Source organism: Camarhynchus parvulus, chromosome 2, assembly GCF_901933205.1.
Source record: "Camarhynchus parvulus chromosome 2, STF_HiC, whole genome shotgun sequence".
In the NCBI taxonomy this organism is placed as follows: Eukaryota; Metazoa; Chordata; class Aves; order Passeriformes; family Thraupidae; genus Camarhynchus; species Camarhynchus parvulus.
Window position 1 is genome coordinate 23716091 of NC_044572.1, and position 19458 is coordinate 23735548.

General features: G+C 40.1%; 1 protein-coding gene across 4 annotated transcripts in view; it reads right to left on the bottom strand.

Annotated features, from left to right (window-relative positions):
* CDK6 (cyclin dependent kinase 6) overlaps positions 1 to 19458 on the bottom strand; it is a 129749-nt gene that overhangs the window by 23984 nt on the left and 86307 nt on the right. For all 4 annotated transcript variants that reach the window (XM_030943577.1, XM_030943578.1, XM_030943579.1 and 1 more), the window contains exon 5: positions 10891 to 11000. In XM_030943577.1, coding sequence (XP_030799437.1) covers positions 10891 to 11000 — 110 coding nt within the window. The remainder of the gene's footprint in view (positions 1 to 10890; positions 11001 to 19458) is intronic.

Sequence of the window (19458 nt, forward strand, 5' to 3'; positions counted from 1 at the left end):
GGCACCATGATTTCCTTGGAGAAATTGCTTTCCAGAAATCTAAATTTCAAACCTGCTTTCTCGTTGACATTTTGAGGTCTTCTCTCACAGCCAATTATTTACTTGGTACAAAATAGTACAATGTCTCAGAAAGCTGTTATGTTTTGCTCTGCTATCCTCAGCTGTTTTTAAACTCCAGAGATTGTCTGTTCCTTTAGGTCTGCTTTCCACTTCTCTCATGCACATTTATGGGGTTTTATTAGATATAAAGAACATTTAACAGCCTTGGTGTCCAATATACATGGAGAAGTGCTAGTCTGAAGTTGTTGAAAAACTCAAATATAAGACAGATTAGTCCTATATACTTCTCAACTAGTACATATTGTCTTTACAACTGACCAATGGTAGCTGATTATTAGACTTCTTTTTGGACAATCAAACACAGAAAATTCAGTAAAGGCTGCCCAGATCAAAATGTCTGACTAGACACTCAATTTGGGAAAAAACTCCCACACTGGGGAGCTCAGCAACATGAATCACAGTTAAAGTCTAGTCTTTTTCCCTCCTCTCCAGAGTGCACCAGTGTCCAGGAAAGGATCCCAGGAATTTAAATACCGTTTTGTAGCCATTTTCCTATGAAAGAGAAAAGTAAATAAAAACAATGTTTAGTTGTATTACGAGTCAAACGAAAGTACACAGAGGTTCCCCCAGTCAAACTCTAGGCAGAAAGCAAAGTCTTTCCCAGCCAAGTTCCTGCAGAGGGAAGCTGTGTGAAAGAGCCACGAGACCCTTTCAAACAGAAAGTCTTTGGGCAGTGTACAGCTGGCTATCCCTCTTCAGGCTAGAGAGCAAGGGGCATGGATGACATTGCTCCGCTTCTCTCCTGTTCTCTGGCTAGTGGAGTGACTGCTAAAAACAATCTGCAGCTGGGGATCCCACCAAAGCAGCCCTCAGGCTGCTCGGGCTTATCGCAGGTATGAACTTGTCTTGGAGATGCTCCAGAGGACACAAAGGTGTTCACAGCAACTGGCCAGAAGCTGTGCCCAGCATAGCTCAGATCCAGATGTTTCTGCTGCCAGCTGCATTTCCAAATACCCACTGCAAACACTAGGATGTTAAGACCAAGGACGTACATCATGACTGACATGTTGTGGTCTTTCTCTTAACCTCAAGCTCTTTTCCTCTGACCTCTGGCAAGACTAATTCAGATTGTCACAGACTGGAACACCGAGCCTCTAAGGAATGCATGTATTTTTAAGGACTATGTGTTCGGGGGGATTCCAGCCTAGTGCTGTGCCACCTGCAATGAAGAAGCTACGGGAAGCCCTCCAGGAGACCTCTCGCATGAGGTGCTATCTGGGCTGTGTGCAGCCACTGGCTGCCAGCCCAGAGCCACCCGGTCCTGGTCCTGGTCCCTCGGCCACTGCCTTGCCTGACACGACCCCACACCTGAACCAAACAGTCAAATTAAACTTAGTCAGCTAGCACCATTTCATATTTGTACCACTGCTTCAGGGTTCCCTTCTGGTTTTTTGTCATGGCTAGTGGCAGTTTTTGGTTTCTATGGTTTATCAACGGTTTCCCTTACCAACAGATCTATTCCTCTGACTGAAAGTCTGGCACAGCTGGAAACTAGAAGCAAAACCACAAGTGAATGGCCTGGCACTGCCACCCATCTCCAACCACAAACCCATACAGTTACTGGATTTAACTAACGGCTATCAATCACCCCAACTGCAGACAAACAGGTATCAACTAGAAAAGGCTTGAGGAAAAATGTGAGCTAAAAACCAACATAGTAAATTTCTTTTAATGAGGTGATGCTGTCTTGGAAATGCATTCATTTCTTACTCAATACTTATGGCATTACTCTGAGTGTTTCCCCTTCTCTCTATTAAAGTGTGTTTGTCCTTTGCCTAAAGCAATGCAAGTTCTGCCTTGGAGGCCAGGTTAAACAGAAAACAATCCTCATTATCCAAAAAACTGGAAAAACATGAACAAGTGCAGTCTTCTGCTTCCTTTTATATTAAGTTTCCTTAAGTGTGAAGCAGAATGTCACTGTTGTTCTATCAGATCACTAAGGTCACTCAGTTGAACTGTGGCTTGTGTCCATTCAACTTTAAAAATACTTGAAAAAAATTTTCGTAATAAGGTGGCCACTTATCTGGGGAGGAAGAAAAAAATTCCAGTTTATTAGGTCTAGTTTGGAAAAATGATGAGCCTCCCACACACCCCTATGCACATGGGATAAAAAGTGCAAAGCACAGAATTTTGAATGCTGACAAGATCTTTCTAAGGAACAAACCTTCTCCCAGTACAGTTGGTCTGGACTGTGGTGAACTTTTATGGCACTTGCAACTTAAATCATACTTGTAACAAAACAAGATAATTTCCAAAAATGGCAGAAACAAACTCAGGCCGGAATTGTACAGTACTTTGGTTCAAAGGTTGCAAATTAAGCTGTGTAGCTTTTACAGTCCTAAGCTGCAACATCTACCACTGCTTGTTAGAACCACAGACAAAACAGAAAAAGTAAGCTGTTATTTTAGTTCTTTCTGCTACCAAGATCTAACTGTAAGCAAGCACACAAGTGAATGATTACACTTTCGAGCTCTTGGTCCACTAGATATGTTGGTTTAAGGTTCACTGGAAAACAGCAGATAATGTGATTGCAAAGTCTGTGTTTAAATTGCTGCGTGATAAAGAGACCCATTCTTTCTTAAACCGCATTTAAAATGTTTGGCAGTTTATATGGAAAACCTAACTTATAAGCAGCATTCATGGCTGTACTTACTCAGTTGCTTTTTGCCATGGCTCTACTGTCTTGGTTTTATTACACCTTCCCTCCCAACATCCAGTTATACATCCTATTTTTTCTTTTGTTAACAGAGTCCTCTGCTTCTCTCTCTAGCTTTCTCTTCTTTCCAACCTAAAGAAGACTGAAAAAATATTACAGATCTTTTCTCTGCTTTTGAAAGACATTTCAGAAATGTGCTGAAGATAAGAGAACACAGCATGAGAAGGAAAAGTTAAGCTAAGAACTGAAAAGAAGTAGAAATTTTCCATGTGGAGGAATATAGGATCTAGTAGGCAAAGCCAAATATTCCTACTGCTGCACAGCTACCATGCCCACTTAAAACAGTGAGGACTAAAATACCAGATATGCTGAAGCACAGGAAAATAACTGACAAGGAATTAAGATGCATCTGAAATGATACTGTGTCATAGAAATATGCCTCACAATTCGTTGCATGGCAGTATTCATATTTTAGAGGCTCTTTATCATCTTCAGAGCCTCTTTTCAGACTGCGAAAGAATGTGCTCTTGGTACTGTTCTTGTATGTGCAGAAAGGTAAAATAAAACTGAAGTTTTCACTACTATCAATCAGAGTTGTCTTTCTTTCTCACATTCAGTAATTCCAGGATTTCATCTGCAATATCCATACACACAGAGAGAAGTTAAAATATTAGTGTGTTGACAGTTCCCAATGGCGTGCAAATAAAGATAATTTTAAAAAGACAAGGAATATAATCCTTTCCCATAGAAATCAGGCTAAGTTTATCAACTGATTTTAGTTTGAGAGAGTTCTGTCTATGGTGGTTTATATGAATATGTAGTCTCTCTGTTCTGCTCCTATCCAAACCCAGGTATCTGCAGTCACATCACTGATGCACCTGGGCTGCAGCTGGAATATGTCCTATACTTAGAAAAACAAGCTCTTTATTAAATTGTAAAGTATTTTGCTGATAATGTTTCAGTATATGATACTTTACTGTTGATCACGGGCTTTAAACAAATGTTTCTGCTTTCATAAAGGTTTGGATAATTGAATAATATGAACCAAAATAAAAATTTAAGTAATGACATGCTGTTACTTAATTTGAAGTGAGGGCCATTTAGCACACATAAACAACCCCTCCATTGGGTATGCATTTCCAGAGTTACAGACTGATTATTCCTCAAGACCATTCAACAGCAAAACAACTCATCGTAAGGAATGACTAACCCAGATTATGTCAGGAGTACAGGACACAGTACTTTTAAATTTCCAAGCAATTCTCTGCAATAGCAGGATTTCTGTGAACAATTTTCCCCAAAGCCCACTGTCTTCTTTACTTCAATCTCCAGATGAAGAACACACTTAGGCCATTGAGAACCTACAGCGCTCTGGCATGTTGCCAGATGTTTTTTTTTTTTTTTTGAAAGGGTGAGCTTAAAAGCCTGTATCTGTGAGAGATTAGCACCTACAGAACAGCTAATTGAGACCAAATGAGAGCATGATGAAACTGATGCTAGTTAGGACAGACTTAGGAAGAACCGGACTGCAGATCTCTCCCAAGAGAAAAGCTGCCTGTCCCATTCAAAGCACCAGGGAACTGCAGGCTCTGTTACAAGTTATCACTTTGTTGCCTCTGGTAACAAACAGGAACTGAACATCTTTCTCTGGATAAGGACATGCATACAGCAGCTCACATACTCATGGTTAGACTTCCTTTATAGATAGCTTTTCGTGTGTGTGTTTGTGTGTGTAGTGTTTTAGCAGACAGGTAACAATAATCATACTCCTAGAGTGGCTTTAATTCGGGCAAATTTAACTTATACACTCTCTTTTGCTTGTGCCATTTGTTGGATGAACATGATCAAGTGGTTGAAGAAAGAAACAGCCAAGTGTAACCCTCATGAAGCCCAGAAGAGACTGTGAATTCCACCCTTAGCCTCAACTCTCAGCTGACAGTTCTTCATAACTCCCACATATATTGCATCCCTTATTTTGCACAAAAGTCTCACAGTCCTGGGTTCATATCACAGATGAGGCAGCTGCAAGCTCGTACAGCATCACTGATAGAAGTGCAAGGAAGCTGGGGACGCCACTACACAACACCCTCTCCTGCCTTGCCAGTTTGCACTCTTTTACAGAGATTGCTTCAAGTCCTGTACTGTGCACATTAACAGAGAATAGCTTTGCCACTATTTGTGCAACCCTGTCACACTGAATTGTTTCTGAAGAGGTTACAATCCCCTTTGAAGTCAGGGTTAATTTCAACAATGATTTCAGTGAAGCCAAGACTTTATGATCCCACTAAAAAGTTAGTCTTTTCAACTCAATGGCAGAAATTCAAACTTCCCCATCCAGCTTCAGGTTTTGGAGACAGCTTAAAAAAAGGTGTTCTTGTTACACTTGGCTACTTCTTTCTGCAACCACTTGATCATCTTCATCCCACAAAGTATTAACTGAAACTTCAAATGCAGAGTTGACTCTGCTGCTCTTCCTTTGCTCACAAGTCAGGGAGAGGTAGAAGGGAGGGGCACATTCTGAGTGGGTCCTCCTTCTCAGGATCACAGGAACACTGGTGTTGGAGGAGACCTTGAAGGTCATCCAGTCCAACCACCAATCCAGCAGCACCATGATCACTCCCGAACCATAGCCCCAAGTGCCACATCCATCTCTTGAACACTTTCAGAGACAGTGACTCCACTATGTCCCTGGACAACTTATTCCAATGTCTGACCACTCCTGGACTGAATTTTTTTTTTCTAATAACTAATTTGAACCTTCCCTGGCTCAGCCTACTGCCATTTCCTCTTGTTCTGTCACTTGAGACATGGCAGATGAGACCCGCCCCCACCTCACTACAATCTCCTTTCAGGCAGCTGTAGAGAGCAGTGAGGTCCTGCCCCATCTCCTTTTCTCCACAACAACCCCAGTTCCCTCAGCTGCTTCTCAGGGGACATGTTTTCTAGACTCTTCACCAGCTCCATTTCCCTTTTCTGGACACCCTCCAGCACCTCAATGTCCTTTTTGAAGTGAGGGACCCAGAATAGAACACAGCATTCAAAGTATGATCTTACCAACGCTGAGTACAGAGGGACAATCACTTCCCCAGTCCTGCTGACCACACTCCTTCTATGGTCTCCTTTCACAAACCCATTCTACCACCTGGTTCTGTAGTTGACCCAGGAAAGTACATGCAATGGATCTGATGACTGCACTTCAAACTGTACTAATAATTTATAGCTTGTTTGGAAAGGGGAATAAAGATTTACTATATTTTAGTGCTTTAGATTATCTACAATTACTCAATACCCTAAGACACTGTAGCTGAGAATGAGTATGTGTACTGCTAGTTTTTTAAAACCTGATGTTCTGTGATTCTAGGCATTCTGGACGTCCCAAACCCAGTGTTACCATCACCAGAATTTTGATATCATCACATCTGCATACATTATCTACAACAACAAAGTCCCAAGCTCACGCTTTTTCTACACACAATGATGTAATTTCTCTAATTGGACAAATTTATACCATTGAAAGATGACTTATATGCCAATAGCATGCCTCCCTGTGTCTGCTATTTGTGTCCAGCAGGAAACTTGGCCCATCATAGGTGTTTCAGTACAGTCACACATCTCTTATCTGCTATTACAATTTTCAAGCACAGTTGGTAATGCAATAACTGTCTCACATATATTAGGAGTTGACAGAGTAGGCTGAAAAATGAGACAACTGCTAAAAACATGATTTAATATTTAAAAATGAGTAAATAATAACCTCATACTATTCATGCCAATCTTGTGGCTTACGAATTTCTGGGACTGATGATTTTACCAAAAGCAGGCTGATTAAAACACCATGGAGCCAGTGCATGAACAGTCTCAGTAATAAACCCATGTGAACAGAATTAATTCCCTCCTGGATAGATAAATCTTGTTGCACTAAGATAATACTGTCTTACTTTTGATTTGGGAAGGTGGAAAAGGGTTTTGGGAGAGGACTGTCTTTCCAGTTTCGGGTTTGAATTGGTGCCTGTAAACATGCAGTCACATGGCCACCCTCAAGTATGACTTCTTCAGCTTGACTAGGCTGTAAATATAACAGAGGCTACAAAAACTAATAGTCTCTTCTGATGATTTTTAGCTTTGTATTTACTCCAAAGGGAGACAAACCCAGTTGATTGTTTAAATTATAGTCAAACGTGCCCAGCTGGAATTGTTACATAGATAGTCTGACTCCTGAGTCCCACATGCACACCTACCAACCTCCTAGTCAGTGCAGCACTGAAATCATACAGGAGTGTGGTTTTGAAAACTGGGCAGGTATAGATAAAGTAAGATGAAGCACCAAAATATTTTGACATATTTTCTCAAGACTGACTACTCAGAAGGGAATCCATGATTGGTGATCTGAGTTTTCTTTTACAGAACATTGCACCCAGATCTGAACCTGGGATTCCAGTCTTTTCCCCCTTTCACCCTCATTCACCTGGATTAAGTATTACCTAACTGCAGCAAGAAGACATTCTCTTCTTCCCTAAAACACTGGTCATGGCTTCCTGCTTAGGAGCCGCCCACACTCTTTGAGCCAGCTGGAAGAGTTTTATGTATCCAGACAGCAGTACATGCTACTCCCATTTCTGCCTTTCTCTTTAATGAGGTGCTCACTGAGTAGAAGGTACAAAGCCCTTTCCTATTGGCCTGGAAAATGTTCTGCCTCAAAGTGTAGTATTTTTATAAGTAATTCAAATCTCTATCTAAACATTAAAAAAAAAAAAGTCAAATGATGTCCCCATGCCCTCAGGCCCCTGTCAATCCTGGCAGCTGTATCTCTGAAGGACTCTCTGATATGGCAGCAAGCCATACCATAGCATACAATTTCCTCTACTGGTTTTTATGATCCATGCACCAGAGTTTTTAAATCACAAAGAAAACAGGCACTATGACAAATACATTTACTCTTCCGTTACACAATGACACTCCATCCAAATGTCCTGAAGTTGCTGCAAACTGCTTAACTAAACAGGAAATTTAAAAACTGGAGCTATCATACAAGGAATTTTTGAATTAATGCTTTATTTCGGGGGTGCTGTCATCAGCAGTGCACATGGACAGAAAAGACAAACACAGCAGAAGAATTTCTGTGTACATAACACATGCACCTGAGTACTGAGCAGTTTACTGCTGATCTGTACATAGAATAGGATCCTTGGGAATCTAACTGAGGGGGTTTAGGATACAAACTCTATGCATTCATCTCTGCAGAAGCCTATAAATCTGTACCAAAATGAAAATGTGCAGTTTAGCTATGACTTTATACAAACCTCAGACTGCAGGAGGAAAAGAGCTGAAAAGTGTCATTTGTTTAGCTGAATCAGCCAAGATGAGAGAAATGTTCAAATTTACTCTAGGTGTGACTAGACAGAGATATATTTATTTATTTTTTTTGTGTCCAAGTCCTTTACACACTTCTGTGTATTTCTGATCTACTTCTTAAATAAATACTTGGCTTGCATTTGTCTTAAATTGTTTGGATTAAGGGTGATTTAAACTGAGGCGCCATCCACTTAAAACACATAGTAACCTGTAACATACAGACTGGACCATTCATACAGAGCTCACTTTTCTCCTGCACTTATCCAGGCTTAAAACACCCTCACTGTGTTTGTGACAGCCTACAACATTCCATTCAAGCAAACTCAGATTGTCCAATGTCTCCTTGACATAAACAGGATTCTGGTATGTTTTGTGATGCTGTATAGTGTTTTATTATTAAACCCATTCCAGGGAAGTCCCTGAAATACAAAAATGCCCACGGAAGTCTCTGGCAGTATGTTTCTTAAAAATGACAGACCCTTAGGAGCTTTAAAAGAGAAAGCAAAAGAGAATAGGAAAAGAAGGCAAAAGTACCCAGTAGGACAGCAAAATGAAAAGGTTGTTTTAATATCAAACCCATATCTATCACACAAAGCTTTAGCTGCATTCTCATACACTTATCCTACCAACACTAGTGGAAATACACATTGGTGATTACCCAAGGGCACTACCATTTCCCAGTAAAATTGCTATTGCATTTATTCAATCTTTTGGATATACTCCACGGAGTTTGCAAAATTTTGCATTTTATTGCTACCAAGGTCACAGTAACATGGGCTTTCTTTTGCAATCCATCAGAAGAATCCGAAAGACAACACAGATCATGCAGAGAGTATTGCAATGTTAACTCACAGAGCCACCATCAGGGCTGCTTGCTGTGGCTTTACAGCAAAGACCCTTGAGAAAAGTCTTCCAAATCATGCTTGTACACTGAAGCATGTAGAAGTCATATTGTTTGCAATGAAAGAATATAGTACATACAGATTTGGCAGTTTCCTGACCTCTACACTCCCAAATATAAGACTGAGAATGTCAGACTGACCCTATCTGGCAAGAAAAATAGAAGTCCTGGTTTTAGTGAACTCTGGTTCAAATCAGATTCATTTCTAAAAGAAAAAATACTACTTATGTAGCATTAATGTAATATTTGCATTTAAGTAGGAAATTTAATTCACTGTGTGAATATGGAGACTCAGAAAAGCTCATACACCATTATAAGAAAAAACAAAAAGCTCATACACCATTACAAGAAAAACTAAAATTAAATTGGTGGAGTTTGTATATGGTAGTATTTCTTATCCGTCAAAATGCTTCAAATTAAATGAAAGGAAAAATAAAGTTTTGAGCATGTAATAAAGTTCTGCATTCATTTTTTGGCCTGTATCACTCTTATTGCAAATGGCAAAATGAAGCTTTTGACTCTCCTTTTTGAATCAGAAAAACTAGCAGCAGCTTAATACTATTGTGAATATATAGAATATGTCGAATATGTGAATATGTCAGATATGTCAAAATAAATATTGTGAAAAGGTGAACATGTGAATAGTATTGTGAATATGGGCCAAGACTGAATCTTTAAAAGTTTGCAATTGAGAGTTTAAGTGATATTCCTAAAACACTCATTCTTTTTTTCTCTCAATTTTCTGACTTCATTTCTGAGTCAGAGACAGGGAGGGTGGAGGATAACTCTACCCAGGCCATTTGACCAGGCAAGAAGCCCAAGAAAAATAATTTTTCCATATAACATTAATAAGCAGTAAAATCCCAAAGTTATTTTGCAAGACTTCAGTTAGCATTTGAATTTATTGTATAAATTTCATAGTTGTTTCTCAAGGCCCTTATAGCACTGAATCCCCTTCTAAATTTAACTGATTTGGGGTTTTAGGTTTGACCCACTATATATTTTTATTTCAAATTTTTGTTCTGTACATCCTTTGGCTTCACCATGGGTGTTAAAAATGCTATACAGTTTCTACATGGAGATCACCTAGGTGATGACAACATGCACTTTTTGCCTTTAGCTCAACCAAAATGCAAGTGATTGGGTTAGTACTAAGACAGAATTACCCTGTTAAAACTCTTGCAGGTTTGTTCCTCTCCACACCCTATATGGTACAACCTGCACATCAGTGTCTTTCCACAGGCAAAGACCAGAACTTGAATTCACAGATCACCTGCATCCAGCTATAATATTTTTGTAGTGAGATAGTTCTGATATCATACAATCAGCTAAAAAAAAGGCATTTATCTTGAAGGATGGGGTTGACTACACTTGTCATCTCTGTTACCCTACCATCAGACTACATAAGTTATTCATAAAAAAATCCCACCTTTAGAAAACAACTTTACAACAAGAGCAGACTACAAGCAAACACCTGATGCTTCAATGCACAAGCTGCAGAGGAAGAAGACCCTGCTGACCACAGTGCCCTGCCTTCCTCAGGGTAAATCCCTTCCAGAACCCAGCTTTACTCAAATTGATCAACAGCCTCTCTCAGCCAGCTTTATCTGCATTAGGATTCAGATTCAACCAGAAGACCATGATGCTCATGCAAGTTTTACCAAGAGCTGAGACTCCCATCAAAAGAGACTTCAAGATAGCAACAAGTATGAATCAGCAATGGACATTTATATTTTGCACTGCAAATAAAACATCCTATCAGGCCTTTCCAATCTAAACATGATTTGGTGTATTGTAACAGGCATTACTGCACATTTTTTTCAAATGAAAAGCATAAAGAAAATAAAACTGTATTTCTTACTTTCGACGGAACATTTCTGCAAATATGCAGCCAACACTCCAAAGATCAACTGCTGTTGCATAACTGGACTGAAGCAAGACTTCAGGAGCTCTATACCACAAAGTAACAACCTGCAAAACAAAAAGGAACAGAAAAGAGAGTGCTTAGCTGCAGAATTACAACCTCCTAAGTGCTCTATGTACAGCTTCACTTAGTTCAATCTATATTGTAAAAACTCAAAATATTAGGGAAAAGTGGTTTAGCCAGAACACAAAAAAGGGTCCTGTATGGAAAATCCCAGTATCCACAGCTGCAGTGATGATGACTCAGGATATGAGAACATTTCTTGTCAAGAACATTGCAATTCAGGGTACAACAAAGCTATAGTTTCAGAGTACAGCATTGGCATGACAATCACAGTACCATAACACACTATCAGCAACTCTTTGAAGCTTTTGCAGCTTACAGACCCCAAACACTTTCCAATGGAGATTTGGACTCTCCATAGGGCTAATGTTAGTCAATTGAACAAGGTGTTTTTTCTTAACTTTTGTGGATGTAGATGTAGTCACCAGAGGCAAAGCAGAAATAAACAAATCAGGGAATACGGTGGGTTTACCCATAGGGCAAATCAGAATCTGTAGCAGGTCTGTTCTCAGCCCTTTATGTACTATTTTCTATAAGAGAAATTGGTTAAACTCAAGTGCATGGGCCAATTAAGGTAAACATGTTTGACCTGCCTCAAAAGTTATCTCAGAAGAAACTGAACTTTTTTTTTTTTATCAGTTGGATACCAATTAAGTCAAACTCTTCTCAAAGCTGTCCCTTACCAAAGGCATCAGTTCTGTCTACTGTGGTTTTCTTAGACACAAAGGAATGCTAAACTGTCAGTTTTTAACTAAGCAACACAGCACAAGGATTCCTGGCAGATTCCTGACCTTTACAGTTGTGTGACTGTCTCTGTCCATGTGCTGCTGGTCAGACCAGCAGTAACTTCTGGTTGTTCTTCTACAGTAACACTGTATGTTCAAGTGACACACTCCTTCCCACGGACATATGCCATGTGAAGTGCCTGCTTTTAGGCTGCTCTTGTCCTGGTGGTTATGTCACAACATGTAGGGTCTCAGTGGAAATTTTACTGGCACTGCTCCATCACTGTACTTTCGTAAGTCTTGCTCACTGGACCCACAACAGAGATGGAACAGTTTATATTTATCCTTTTGTATCCCACAAGTAGACCAAATACAGATGAGGCTGACTGTCTCTTCAGGATATTTGCGGAAGAATGCAAGGAGCTTCTGCAGAGTCCTGTGTGAGCTACTATCTTGCTAGAATATAATCTCAGAGCCAAAGGAGTATTCCTCCTGAATACAGTTAAAATCCAGCCATAACAACATATGACCATCATCTAAGTGCCAATATTTTCTTACTCTATGCTATGATTTAAACCTCTGACTATTAATATGGGGGCTGGCAGGGCCTCTGCAATTACTAGTGTTTTCTTCAACAAACATGAAAATGGGAGATGTAACATTCAGGAGGAGCATGAACCAAACCAAACCTCTGGAAAAAAATAGGATAAAAACAAAGAAAAATATAAGAATGAAAATAAATTTTAAAATTATGTTAACTAGGATAGTGAGTTCTGAATTTCAAGACCAACACAAAGAAATGTGTAAGAATAGTGGTTTTTTTTTAATGATAATAATGTAATTGTCTTCTAAAGAAAAATAACAATGGAAGTAATCAGCCAAATTTGCTGGTCAAAGCCAGATGAAACAAAAGCAAATACAACATTTATTACAATCGTTAAATGCCCTGACAGCCTTTGGAACCACTGAATGGCTATTGAAGGGAGGTTCATGGATATTTGCAAGAGTGGTCATATTTGCTAACTGTTCTTTTAAACACTTTGATGTTTCTTTATAAAATTTGTTGATGAAACAGTTCAATAACACAGTACAAAGTACTATGCTGGCAAGCTACATTTCCAGATACCAATCCACAGAAACAGATTCCTGTGTGGAAGCTGGGCTTTGCTTAGCTCCATTTGTCTTGTTCCTGATTTGCTACCATACCAGTGATGCTTTTATGAAACACTTCTCTCTACAAAAACCAGAGACGTTTCTTCAGAGATTTGTCTTCTTCCAAGGAAAGAAGACAAATATATCTGTAGGTCAGGGATTCTCTCTGGAGATGTCCTGTCTGAATCAGATATAATTCCTCCTAAAACATGTTATTTTTCCTAATGCAGATATATCTCTCAAACTGAACTATGCTTTTATTCTCGCAGTACATTTGTGGAAAAGCTTACTGAGGTGATATTGCTTTGAGAAATTAGATATAACAATTTCAACCCATTACTGTTTGTGAATGGCTGGGTGTAGTGTCAGGAGGAAGAGCTGTGTGGTCTCTGATCTGTGGGAATACCATCAAACTTCATGATTCCTCGTTTAAGGTCCACATGGTTCTTCTCACAGAGATAAGATGACTTATAATAAGGATGATTTATTCTCCTCAATCCCACAAGCCCTGCAGCATTAAGGCTCTGCACTCTCACAGGGAAAGAACCAAGGGATGCATGGTTGTGGACCACATGCCCAAACTGCAGTCCCTTCCAGATGGGTGTGGACAGGACAGCTGCTCCCTTCCTGAGGGATGCACCACAGCTCGTGCCCGTGCCCAGGGGAAGAGCGCTGTTTTCAGAGGGCTGCGGAAGTGTGCAGCACCGTGGCTGCTTCTCCCGTGTGACCCCTTACTGCCAAGTTCCCCAAGCATTTGCACCCTGCTATGCTCCATCCACGCATACACTGGGGCACTGGGAGATTTTACTTGAGTAATTTGGAAAGTTAAACCTGTAAAATGTAAGATTTTCAAAAGACTAATAGTTGAATTTCAGCTAATGCCTGACTGCATTATAGTCAGAGGAGAAGGAATCTGCGTTGAGCCATTTTGATATGCTCTGTCATTAATGTGTCACTATAAAAGTGATCAAATAACCTTTATGGTTTATAACATCAAATTTTTGTTTCAAAATGTGAATCTGAAAGAGATCAAAATGTACTAAATGTCAGTTCACACACAAGTAATGCCACAAAAGGATGACTCCTTTTGTGGTCAGGGGCTTCTCCTGAAAAGCACAGGATGATGAGTATGATGCAGTGGTTTTGACAGTTTCACACTCTTTCTTACCATAGAAACCAAGAAAACATTTGTGGACATTCCATTAACATTTGCAGAGAAGTAGAAATGAAAATTATTCTGAACACAGGATATGGTGAGGCTGAACAAGCAGGTCATCACTTCCTCTTTAGCATAGTTCTCAGTGAAAAAATGCTTTGCTTAGGTAAGTCACACTACCAGGGAAACAAGGCCTCCCTGAGCGACAGGGCACTTAACAGAGCTGCTTGATTAAGTCCCATTTTTAGGATGAAAAAAGCATCAGTACCTGCATCAGTACATCTCACTTAAATTCTGTCTCTCCTGAAAATCTGGCACATATGAAATGCAGCACATGATGACTGCTGTGTAGGAAAAGGATTAATGATCACGTGCTGATGGAGATCCTAAATTGTGCAAGACTCCAAAATACTTTGGAGGTTGTAGACTTTAGTGACCATGTTGCGTTTTAGTCCCTTTCTCCTAAGGAACTTCACTGCCTTCTCCTTGCTTCTGCTCACCCTGGCTAGTCTCTTCAGCTCCTCTCTTAGACTAGCCAGGTTTCTACCACGTCCCATGACCCCCTGGCTTCTTTCTGCTGCCTTCCTGTCACACACACCAGTGGTCCTCTGACAGCATCACCAAACATACCTAATTCCCTGCTGCTCCTGTGCAAACACCCAGGTGAACACAGTCTGCTGCCCTGCTACATCCCACGGGCTCTGCTTTCCCTCACATTCCTCACCAGCTCCTCTGTACCTCCAAGTTCCCCCAAATTTCACACCCTGTCCTCTCTTCTGCCAACTGTCTCTAAATGTTCCTGGGCACAATTATCTCCTTTTCCCCCTTTAGCTTCTTAGCCCACTCTGCCTGTCCTGAAGATATCCTGTAACATTTGTATTTAATAGATCCAGCTACATATGAAAAGACTGAGAATATTCACACACTGGACAAAGTAGGTACCTAAATAAGTTCCTTTTCCAGTGCACATTCTATGTTTCTACTATCCAGATAAGATTGGATGGTATCAGGTAAGAAGCAGCTGCAGATCACTACTTCCAACTATTTTAAAGTTAACAGATTTAGGCAGCACTCCATGATGAAAATAAATGACATGTATTTGAGAGGCAGTAGAGAGGAAAAGAACATCTGCAAAAGTCTACTGAGGCTGTGTCTGACTCTCTGAAGAAGGAAATGTGCTCAGTGAGAAGCAAGGGCAGAGCAGCATTTAGAGTCAGATGAAGAAAGAGAACTTCATTTTCAAATAAAGCTTTCTGCCTTTCAGCCACCGGACAGATGTGGCTATCAGGCACCACCTAGCTCAAGAAGTTTCAATCCTTTATCTCATGTTACTTGTTTCTGATGAAAAATCAAATTAGTGGGAAGTGTCTACTCATTGGCAACAGAAGAGAAGATCTAGGCATTGTGTCAGTCTCATATAGTTTCCATTTACTTTACAGAACAGATTTTCATTTTTGCATAACTGCTTAATTTAAATGGATCTGCACAATATACAGCCCTTTCCAAATATAGTTGCTGTCTGAATTGCATTCAGTTATAAAAAGACAAAGACAAACAGTGGTTTAGGGATGGAGTTGAGTAACACAGACACAAAAGACTACATTTCAGTTTGCCACAGACTTTAAGTACAGACCAATGCCCAGTTGCACAGCTACACGAACAAAGCAGGGATCAGACTGTAACACAGCAGCTATGTCTGTGCTAGGAAATTAAATGGGACAGGAAATGTTCCTTTGGCACTGAGACCAAAAAGTACAGAGTGGCCTATGTCCATATTATTAAATTCTCAGCTTCCCAAAAAAGGTGACCGCATGCAAACTGCTTATTGGGAATGGTCTTCGGTCCATGCTTAGCTGCCAGCGCCTAGGAACTGTCTGGGGAAGGGCTGGTTGGAGTAACTCATGCCAGGAACCATTCTAATAATTTAACAGTATAGACAATTGAGCCCCAGTACCCACGAATGTTTTCTGGCACTGTTTAATCCACCAGCCAGTGAGTCACACTGTGACCCCGGGTCTTCCTTTCACTCCAGAAAGAAGGCATTTTGCTATGCTTCCCTCATCTCCTCTGATTCAGAGGTGGCTCCACAAGAGTGATGGGGTGGGGGAGGCATGGCCTACTCCTCATCTCACCCAGCAACTGGTCTTACTTTATCCTAAATGCGTTGCACAGGTCAGATGAACACACACTGCATTTGATTGCCATCCATGGGGAGAATCTGACTGGCCCATATGTAGACATCCTCCTTTTAGATATCCAAAGTTGAATGAGACTAATTCTATACTAATTAGTTCTGAAGGGGCTTGGAAGAAGCCTGTAAAACCTTTTAAAACACTAACTTTCACAGAAATCATGCCACAAAAGAAATTAGCAGGATGCTTAAATTCACATCAAGTATCTCTGAATCCAAGTAAAATTCTTTCTGTGAATATTCTGCTTTTGTGATTGTGGTTTCTTCTCTGCTCTTTCTGTACTGATTTTGTTAATTATATTGGCCATTAGATGCTGGTTCATTTTGTTACTTAAAGTATTTAAATCTCATGAAAGATTACTTGCAAATTTATTTTTTAATGTTCTCTACAATAGCTCTTAAACTCAGTTTAAGAACTTAGTTTTTTTGTTCAGTTCTCACTAACAAGGTTTTCACATGATCTCCAGGACATCTTTTTGACTGTTTTTCATTTATTTTTGTCCTTTCTTTTTGAGCAAAATGAGGGAACATACCTACAGAATATATGGTACAGTATGCAGAATCAAGTTCTTCAGCGTAGCTTCATGGTCTTCCAATTTCACAAAAAATCTTTTACTGTTCACAAGGATTGAAAGTAGAATCTTAGCAAAATCACTATGAACTTGTTACTTCATGGCTTATTCTTTAGGTCTGAGACTGTAAAACAACTTGAAGAATTTTCTTGAAGCTTTGTAAAAAATGTCTTCTCATCTTTATGACTAAGCTTGACACATTTGCCACAGACTAGCTGGAGAGGACAGAATTACAGACAAGCATATTGATTGAAGCCTGGCTTGAATCCCTACTGCAGAGAGAGGCTGTCTCTGCCTAATCCACCTCCCTCTCACTTGGTAGAAACTCAGTTGAAAAGACTCCACAGAGACTGAAAAGAAGAAATGTAATTTCTGAACTGAATATGCTAAAATGGCTTTCTGGTCTAACAGTGTACAGTTGCTTAAAATGAAGTCAATGTAATATTAAAAACTGCTTAGGAAAAGAAAGTATTTGTTTTCCAAACTGTCTTCAGTTTGGAGTGTGGACCAACAGCGAGGACTGAGCAGGGCAGAAGTGGCAATCCAGAGGGCTGATGACACTAGGTTGTGGCATGATGGCATTTCTGCAGGATCATGGGCCCTACACTTGTCCTGTGTGCTGCTCTGAGTCCTCCTGACAGCCCAAGGTGGCCCCACTTTCCAATCCTCTGGTGTAACAGATCCACCACCGCCCCCTCACCATGCCCTGTTCTGCTCCAGCAATGATGACATTCCCCACCTCCTCTTCCATGCCCTCTAGGAACACTCCAAAGACCTCTGGAAGTGCATCACACCTACCCCACATAGGGAAATGATTTCATGTGTGTTTTTGTGTGCCTGAGTCCCAGGAAATAAGGGAGGAGGTAGTCTGGGGTGTGCTGGAGGCAGGAGCAAGGCAAAAAGGGGTGAGGAAGGGAGGAGAGACAATGCCTCATTCCACCCTGCAGCACCATGCACAACAATTCCAGCAGAGACAGAGAACACATTCAAAACCCACCTGTCCCACAGGTGCAATGAGGACAAGATAGGGGATTTTAGCATGTGCTGAATTTTAGCCTTTGTACAATGATTTATTTTTCGTCTCTGGCTTGGAACAGGGGTGTGTCTCCTTTCCTTGCTGGCAACTGTCTAACTGTTTTCCTATCACTATCCTTAGAGCATTCACTGAGCATTCTGCATTTATAAAGCACATCTAGGACTCTCTTTAACCTATCTCTGAAGACCTATTATTATTGCTAACTGTGATAGAGAAGGTAGTAATTGCTACATTATATGATGTACTTTAGTTTCCAGGGATAGTATCTGCCCCAACAATTACATTTGTTTAATCTCTCATTTGAGTAGTGGTTCTTCCATGGTTATTTAACTGTTTTCAGTTCCATCACACAGATAGGTATGACTGGAGAGAATGTTTCTTTCTTAGAGAAAGATGACCATAGTTTGTCTGTTTATGGAAACATTAAAATAGATTCCCTTTTAAAGTAAGTGTGTATCAAACTACTCTAGTGGCATTTAAAAAGCACTTCACTTCTCGACAAAAGATTTAGAATACAAAACATGAAATCCTTTCTAGTGCTCTGGGTCTCATGAAGTGCACATGGTAATACCAATTTTATCTCTTTATTCACATTTATCTCCATTTTGGGCACAAGCTTGATTAATTGCTTTATGAAAATCAGAATGAATGCTGTTGTCATTCCATGAGTTAGATCATCGAGCAAAAGATTATTTATTCACAGAAGACACAAATCCTGATCACATGTACCACCCACTATCAAACTGCTGTTTTAGAACGGGATCTCCTGGTTTTGATGCTAAAACATTTGTGATTTGAAGGAAATATGGTTTAGCATCTACTGTAAGATAACATGACAAATAAAGAAGCCATTCATTTCTTAGATGTTCTATACACACAAAGCTAACCAGAATTTTTCCTTTTTAATTTCTAGGAAGAACCACATCACCCAGTGTGACAGTGCTGCTGAAGAGCATTTCTAGGTACATCCGTTGTCAGGAGGCATGAACGTGTGTGCGTGTGTGTCTGCACATCATGTGCCTAGCTGAAGATACTTTACCTACATTCAGTGGTTTTACCTTAAAAGTCTCTGTGCACTAAACATCTGTGTGGAACAGCTACTAGAAAGGAAACCTGGCTCTTAACATGAGGTAATATTTCAACCACTAGTGATTCAGACCTTACCTCAAAATTCATACAAGGAAATATATTTCTACTAAGCAGAGTATTTCACAGAATTCTCTACAGAGATGATGTAGAGAACATTTCTGAAAGACTATCTGAGACTTCAGGTGAAAAGTGTTTTATCTTTACACAAAAAGAAAGGAGCAAAATAGTATCAGCAACACTACTCTACTTCATCCAGATCCCATGGAAGTCAGACTTGCCAGGCCTTGTTGTGTATTGAAATCAAAACCATGATTCTCTATTCTCTGAGCTGCAGTGCAGCCTTCTATGGAATATGGGACAACTTTACAGAAATGGTCAGCTTTGCATGCAATGAGACTTGTGCTCATATTGCAATGTATTTACTGAGAGACATACTTAACATTGAGAGTGACAGACTTTAAACAGAAGTAGCCATTCTTCAATCATGATTCAAAACTCCGAATCAAATCTCCTGACTGAAA